Source organism: Cibotium barometz, chromosome 54 (assembly GCF_041138505.1).
Source record: "Cibotium barometz isolate CiBa-2024 chromosome 54, ASM4113850v1, whole genome shotgun sequence".
Taxonomy (NCBI): Eukaryota; Viridiplantae; Streptophyta; class Polypodiopsida; order Cyatheales; family Cibotiaceae; genus Cibotium; species Cibotium barometz.
This window is the reverse complement of record NC_141099.1, coordinates 4260001-4268380: the sequence shown is the minus strand read 5'-3', so window position 1 is coordinate 4268380 and position 8380 is coordinate 4260001. Positions and strand designations below refer to the sequence as shown.

Below are 8380 nucleotides of genomic sequence, written 5' to 3'. Positions count from 1 at the left end.
TAAGCATGTTAAGATATTATACCTATGCTTCTTTTATGGCAATTTGGTTTTTTTGTTTTGTTTTAGTCCACCTTCTTGCACTTCTTTTGTGATAGTTTAGTTTATTCATTTATTTTAGTCCATCTTGTAAAAGCCTGAATGATGTCAAATTGGGTGACCGTGTGCCTCATTGGATGTTTCACACTGAACCAGCCTATGACCCAATTCCAGTCTTAATTATAGCTATCCTAACTGATTTGTTAAGAATGACAATTGAAATAGGTAGGGGGATGGCTAGAGAGTTGGGAATTGCCCACACTCATGCCCAAAGGCAAAGTCCCATGAAGCCATATTATATAGCTAAACTAATGCAAAGCTTCAAAGGAGATGGGGATCCCATCATTTGGAAAGTTTTGAGTCCATTTATGAAACATGTGGACACATTGATGAGCTCACCAAGATTCATTATTTTTTCCTTACTTTAAGTGGGAAGGCACATTAATGTATAAGCTAGAAGATAAAGTTAATTTCACTTGGCTTAAGAATGTCTTAATGCCAAGCTTTGCTGGAAGTAGTGATAACTAGAGCCCAGTGGCACAGCTCTACAACATCAAGTAGCAAGAGCATGATTCTGATGAGGAATTATATCTCTTGTCTTAAGCACTTGAGCTCTTGGTATACGCTTTCCGAGAGTCTCACCGATGAACAATTGTTGTCGTGCTTCCACGAGGGAGTACAAGACCCTAGAATGCATGACTATCTGCTCTTGTCTAAACCAGCCACATTGGATATGTGCAGTAGAATTTGAGGATAACATGTTGGAATTACCCTAGCTTGTAGGGAAACAAGACTCCATTCATCTTGAGTGTAAAGTCATTTTGACTCAGACACTAAGGACATGCACGTAAAAAATATACCTATCGACGAACTAACATCATTGAAAATTATTAAAAATGTCAAGCTAAAAGAGGTAAGGGAACCTCCTAGCAATGCACACCCTTATTCAAGAAGTGAGTTAGTCTAGTGTTCAATATGAAGACAAAATCATACAAGTAGTGAATGCCCCTATCTTCCTAGACTTCCCTATTTCTCACATTATAGATGCCTTGGAAAAATCATGAGACATCCATGTACAGATATGGTGCTCACCTGTCCAGTACAAGTGCCGGTAGAGCTAGACCAACTCTAGATCTACCAACACCACTAACCCTCCCAAAATGGATATATATATATATACATGTAAACATGTGTGCATGTATACACACACACACACACACACACACACACACATGTATATATACATATTTACATATATATAAGTATTATATATATATAATATAATATATACATACACACACACACACACACACACACCATGTATATATTATATATATATATAATATAATATATACATACACACACACACACACACACACACACACCATTTATATAGTTGTGTGTGTGTGTGTGTTTATATAGTTGTGTGTGTGTGTGTGTGTGTTTATATATATATCTATATATATGTGTGTTAATAAACACACACATAAATATTTATAGGTATAATATATATATATATATAGGTGTATATATTATATCATATTATAAACTTGTTGGCCCTCTCATGCCATGTCTTAGAAGGCTTGTACTTGTTGTGGAGTGGGATTTTTTTTCTGAAAGCTCGAGCTCTTTCTTGTCACATATGATGAACTCCTAATATCCTTTTCTCATGAGGAAGTTTGTTATCGAAACTTCCATGAGGAAGTTTGTTATTGAAACTTCCATGCTTGGAAGTTGTTCTTGCCTAGCTTTCTTGTTTATAATCTAGGATAGACTGCTAGACATTGTTACATGTGATAACTTTCACCTGTACCAAATATGGTATTGTGTAGGCTAAACATAACTTGCAGTAACTTTTGCACTCATAGCAATCTTGCAATCTCCAATAATATGTTTGACAGATTCATACATAATTACTAGTGGTATTGTAAACTTGTTATAATCTTACAACCACTTTATGTGAAACCAGTCACATCAACATACATCTAACATACATGTGTAGCTCTTAAAATCTTTGTAGACACTTCAAATCAACCACTCTGTACAATAGTCTATGCAAAACATGCACAACTAAAACTTGAAACAGCCAAGGAATTTCTTAGAGAGCAGCCCAGGGAAAAAGTGAGCAAAAGCTAAAACTTGAAACAGCCAAGGAGTTGCTTAGAGAGAAGCCCAAGGCAATAGAACCCTTGAGACAATATACCCTAGAGAAGATTTAAGACAGAAAAGGGGATTGGACGTTCTAGAGCCAATTCGAGAACGAGGGGATAGACAAGAGCTTAATTCCTTGAACGACTCGAAGAATGACCTCATGAACAGAATGTTTGAAACTATGGAAGAGGTGTTTACTCCTAGATCCAAAAATGGGATCAAATGCTTGGTAGCGGATAGTGAAGTAGCATATGGGCCATGAGATGTCTAAACATTATTACTCTGCTTAAACATTATCATTAGAATCTATCACCCCCACCCCCTAAACATTATTACTCCCCTTTAGGGTTATCATTTGAAACCCTCACCCCCTTAACCTTATCACTCCATGACGGACTCCCCCCCCCCCCCAAATCATTTTTGCTTATCACCTCCTCTTCAACCCCTATACAAGGGAATCTTGAGACCCATTTGTCCTCCCTTGCCTTCTCTATCCACCTTATCCGTCTTCTCATTCACAGCTCCTTATGCAATACACATAAGATTGTATTGTGGCCAAACTTGCCACAATAAAAACATGCTCCCTGCAAACTTGCTGAAATTTCAATTTGACATAGTTCCATTTCCAGCTCCTTTGGGGTCTCTTTCTCTGTATCCCACGCTCTACACACCTTTGGGGTCTCTTTCTCTGTATCCCACGCTCTACACACCTTTTGTTCCAAAATCTAGATTCAATAGAATGGACTTCCTAAAGATCATCTCCCTATATCGTTTATGGCTGGCTAAAATATGGGTAAAGGATAACCATTTTAACCTAGACTAGACATGTGGACATGCATTTATAAGGCCTTTGTTCACATCAAACAATGGGTGCCAGGGTAGTACATGGACAAAGCTTTTGAACCATAACATGCGTTTATACGGCCTTTTGTCCACATCAAACAATGGGTGCTAGGGTAATACATGGACAAACCTTTTGAACCAAAACAACGAGGCTTTTGTGAGAGGAGCTTCAGGACCCAAGAAGCATCAATGAAAAGCACTATGTAGAAAACCTTACCTAGGTAAAACAATTGTTGGGGACCCAGAAGCATCAATGAAAAGCACTATGTGGAAACTCGTACCTAGGTAAAACAATTGTTGCAAAGGATGTCCTTCTTGAGCCAAGTAGTGATGTGTCCTGCCTTGAAGGGATCCGCCTAGTGCACTTGTGCTTTCATGCGAATGAGTAGCATCTTTTGTTGGATGGCCTAGCTTCCATGAAAGAGCAGGGAGGTCTTTGGGTGGGAAAGAGAATCTTTAAGAAATGGGGGAGAAGGATGAAGGCCAAAGCCAGTTCGAGAAAGAAGAATGAGGAAAGGACTCACCCTCACAAGCAAGAGGTAGAATGCATAACCTAATCACACTCTATTAATGTCTTTGTTTCTCTCACATACACACTCATACACACACGAGTTGAGCCAAGAGTCTCTTCAATTATGCATAAGAGTATCCAATATAATAGTGAGAGTTACTTTGGCAATAGTGAGGGTTACTTGGCCATGTGTTCACACTGGACCGCCCAAAACGTAAAAAGTGAAGTTCTGGTGGACTAATGGCCTTATACTTGGCTGGCCTTACAACTAAAAGCACATGAAGCTTGTACAATGTGCCAACAACCAAATCATATTGGTTTGCCCAAGCACCCAGGAACATTGTTTGCACACAGCCGGCGTCAGAGTCCTCTTCGTCTTGTATGATCCAAACATGAGATCCCTCTTATTAAATATGACACGTGTCATTAATCCGCATGGGCAGATCAATATTCACGAAGAACATTTTTCTTCTCAAATCTTAGACTTGCGATTTTAAAATTTACAAGTTTTTTTTTAAACAGGTTAAAATCTGTGAAAAAATAAATTTTACAAGTGAGATTATGAATTTTGGAGGTGCATTATAGTCCTTAAGAAGAGAGGAGCCTGGGATTAATTTATCTCGTGGAAAAGATAAACCCTAGCGCCTAAACCCTGCTGAGTGCTTCAGGGTTCTGCAAGCAATGGTGCAGCAAGGCATGGTGGCTCTCTTGAGGGGACCCTCCAGGCGGTGGTCTCCACAAAGAGGTCCTCCTTTTCCGCCCATGTACAGTATCTCTCGGGCCTTTAGTTCACAGCTCTTTGTGGGCGGGCTATCCTATCGTACAGATGAAGAGATCCTTCGGAAGGCGTTTGCCGAGCATGGCGAAGTCTTAGAAGCGAGGATCATCACTGACCGCGAGACTAAGGGCTTCGTCACTTTCAGCCGAGAGTCCGAAGCGGAAGCGGCCAAGTCTAAAACGAGCAACCACCTCCTGGACGGGCGCCTCATCCGAGTTGACATGGCTTCCACCCATCCTCCGCCGGCCGTTAACAGAACTTTCGGTAACTCTGACTCTTCCTCTTCCCCGTCTGGCTTTTCTATTGGTCGTGTAGGTTCTAGCCCCCGTGCTGTTGAAGATTGGGGTCCCCTCGCCTCCTACAGTGCCCAGAACACAAGCACATCGCAAAGCAATAACACTTCTTACGATGAGGGCTTCAATGGTGGTGGCCAAAGCTTCAACAGTAACAATACCCCTCACCAAGAAGGCAGCGATGCCTTCAATGGTGGCCAGCAGAGTACCACCATGGATGTCTTCAATGTTACCCATCAGCCCTTTGATTCCACTCCTCTCAGCTCCACATCATTCAGCAGCAGTACGTTTGGCATGGCATCATCTAGCACCATGTTCAGGGCAGCATTGTCTAGCAACAGCAGTACCTCAGCTTTCCAGAAACTTGGTTCTGCCTCTTTTGCTACCACCACTCAAAGCACAGTTACCAGCAGCAACATGAGGCTGCCAGACATGTCAAGCTGCACAGCTCTACAAGAAGGTGAATCTTGTTTAGGGTTAGGGAAGGTTTCAGGTCTTGGTAATTCTTCACAGCCAGAAATAGGATTAGGGCTAGAGCGAGGGTTCAGCTACACTGACTTCCCACAAGCAGCCAGGTCAGGGTCGGGGCAAAGTTCCACTGCCAGCGACTCTTCATCACAAGCAAGAGTGTCAGGGCAGGCCTCTTCTTTTGTGGACACTGTACAGTCAGGGGGTTCAGGATTAGGGTTAATGCAAGGCTCCAATGTCAGTGTTGCTACTCAAGCAGACTCCCCAGATGTCATCCAGATAGCTGGAGCAAAACTACCACTAGGGTTCACAGATGGTTCTGCAGTAAGCAGCCCTTCCACTACATCACCATTAGAGAGATCTGAAGATTACGACTTCAGGAATTTCCCTGCCCTCAAAAGTAGCTCCTATCAAGATTACGAGAGGCCCAGCAAACTACAGCGGCCTAAGCGGCATGTGGTCTTGAAGAGCAGTAGCAAAGCCTTAGCAGGCTTTCGGAGCAAGCTGACCATCCCCCCTCCCAAGGGTCCCCCTTATGACTTTGGCTTGGGAGGTGTCCCAAGCTCAGCGCCCCCACTCCAGGTTGGAGCCAAGCCCCAGGGCGGGTTTGATATCAACATATCCCTGGATGATCCTAATGAAGCCTCTTCTGCCAGGCCCCCAGGGTATTCGAGTTTCTCACACAGAACTCTTCCACCCCTTGACCTCCCATGGGACACTCCGGAGGTGGATAATTGGTCAGAGATTGGCAAGGAGCCTCAAAGAATCGAAGATAGCATCTGCTCCCCTTTCAGCAGCAACTTGAAGAATGATCCAGAGTTTTGGTGGGATCCTTACGATTTTGATGCAGAAGCCAAGTTGCCTCAGGAACCTGAAACAGAAGAGCCTTCAGCAGTTAATGCTGCTGCATGATGAGATGGGTCCTTTGATGTGTGGTTCCAGTCTGGTAGCTTTATAGCCTGGTTGGGAAAGACATCTCTGTTGCTTTGTAGTTCTTATATTTGATATACACAGCCATTTTGTACTTCAGTATTACATGCATGGTAGTTTACAATGGGTTCTCTAGTCAACCGCTATCTGAAGCTTTACATATGCATGCTTTAATTTTATGTGATTATCTACCTTTGGTATATGCAACTGACAGACAACCATAAAATTATCTACCTTTGGTATATGCAACTGACAGACAACCGTATGGGTCAGTATGTTGTAGGATGGGCAGGTTGGCCTGCTAAGTGACTAGCTACCTTATCAAGGTCCATTGGAATGTTGGCCTGCTGTGATGCCTCTCTGGAGATTTCTTAATTGCCAGTATCCTTTAGACTGGTCATCCCTGCTGGCTGCCTGCCAGGGTGGATGGGTAATCTTGTGCGGAAAGTCATTAATGGTTCTGTACACAGCATGAGGGCATCTGGCAGTTAAGAACTCACTAACAGGCAAGCACCCCAATGAGCCTCAAAAAGGTTGTTAGCAGTAGACGAAGGCTGGATATAGAACTAGGACCTGACAGGTGGCCAGGATGGGCGGCCCATTGGTAGCGCGAGTGGGGGTGGTTCTGTATCTGGCCTTAGTCTGATGTAGTCTACAAGATCATAACAAAGATCATTTTCAAACGCCTCCTTTACTAAGCACAGGATTGTGTACGGCCTTAAGATTGCTTTGTGCTGTTATACATGAGTGTGTCATCTGTCCTCCTGTTGCTTCAATGAGTGTATTTGTAGACATCATTAACTAGAACCTTATTGAGTGCATCCTACGTGTACTACCCTTATTTGAGCTTCTTCTGGTAAAGCTGTAAAATTTTATTGTAGAGAAGATACCTTCTGGAATATTGTTTTACCACAATCAAATTTATTTTAAATTTTTCTATGTGGTACCGTATACTTGCACTAATCCACTATTGAGATAGAAACCTATGTTCAAAGCAATCCACTATTGAGATAAAAACTTCTGTTCAAAGCAATTGAGCATAGAATAGTGCATGGTTGCGTCAATAGTGATAGAATAATGCAATCGGTACTCAAGGTGCATTATCTAAAGGTGCTTTCTCCATGCTACATGCCTAAGATATTGATAATGAAATTATGACTGTCCACCATACATTATAACAAAACAATATGGCTTAGCAACAATCAAAATTTCGTATATAGTTCTCTAAAATGTTGCTAACTGTACAAGAATGTACCACTTGTTTGGGTGCATTGCATAATTTGAGTTCCTTTTTTATTGAACTAGCCTAAGTCTAGTGGTTACTATTTTCAACGAGGTTGCTTTACTTGTGGTGCATGCATTTCAACACAAGATAAGGAGTTGCAAAACGTGTCCCACCAATTGAAAGATTTATGATGAGTTACACATTGTTTGAAAGTACTAAACAAAACTCCATGCATGGGCAAAACAATAGTTGCGTTAACAAGAAAGATCTCTGGGAGAAGCGCGAAAGAATCATGCTCAAATATTCCTTTCAACGACTTCTAAGTTTATTCGGTTTTTTCCTTTTTCTCTGTTCTCCATATGCACAGGAGTTAAAGGTCCTTCAAGTCGCACGGCTTTCAGAGGATTTCAACCTTGGGATATAGGATTTCAATAAATCGGCGGTTTTGAACCTTAGTACATATTAAAGTAGAAAAGATTATCTTCTTTATTTAATTTGCAAGTTGGTTGTGAGTGATAAGAAATCTAGCTACCTCTATTAATTCCCTTTATGGTATTAGAGCTATCCTCTCTAGGCTTGTGAATCCCTTGCTAAAGGCACTGAGTTCCTAGGAGAGAGAGGACACAATGATTTTTAGTGGAACCATCTTTCAAGAAAGTGAGATTTTGGAAGAAAAAGCAAGAGAGAAGAGAGAAACTATTTGAGAGAGAGAGGAGAAAGTCTCCTTGTCCAGAGAGAGAGAGAGAGAGAGAGAGAGAGAGAGAGAGAGAGAGAGAGGGAGGGAGGGAGAGAGAAGCTCTTTGCAACAAGAGTGAGAAAAAAAGAAAGAAAGAAAGTTTGATTAACATACGAAAGACCGTGATGACCGGAGCAATCAATTCAATGAGCGGCCAAACCCGGGCAAGCTTGATTTTACGAGCAAGATAAAGGCATGACTCGCTCAAAACATTTTTATTGAGTATTGAATGCCAAGGATATCAATTTGGTTATACAATAACCAAGCATATTACATTCAACACATTGAAACTCATGTTCAACTAATCCATTTATTACATTCAACACATTGAAACTCATGTTCAACTAATCCATTTAGCCAACACAGAAATTATAGCATAGTTCAAGTCTCTTTCTCGCATCCTTAAAAA

General features: G+C 41.6%; 1 protein-coding gene across 1 annotated transcript; it reads left to right on the top strand.

Annotated features, from left to right (window-relative positions):
• The first annotated feature begins 4139 nt into the window (after positions 1 to 4139).
• Positions 4140 to 6699, top strand: LOC147607791 (uncharacterized). Its single transcript, XM_086789931.1, has one exon. It carries the CDS (start codon positions 4223 to 4225, stop codon positions 5990 to 5992), a length of 1770 nt encoding a protein of 589 aa, XP_086646057.1. The 5' UTR covers positions 4140 to 4222; the 3' UTR covers positions 5993 to 6699.
• The last annotated feature ends 1681 nt before the right edge of the window (positions 6700 to 8380 follow it).

Bases quoted from the DNA above. Each gene is read 5' to 3' on its own strand.
- LOC147607791 (XM_086789931.1), top strand. From the start codon at position 4,223: ATGGTGCAGCAAGGCATGGTGGCTCTCTTGAGGGGACCCTCCAGGCGG.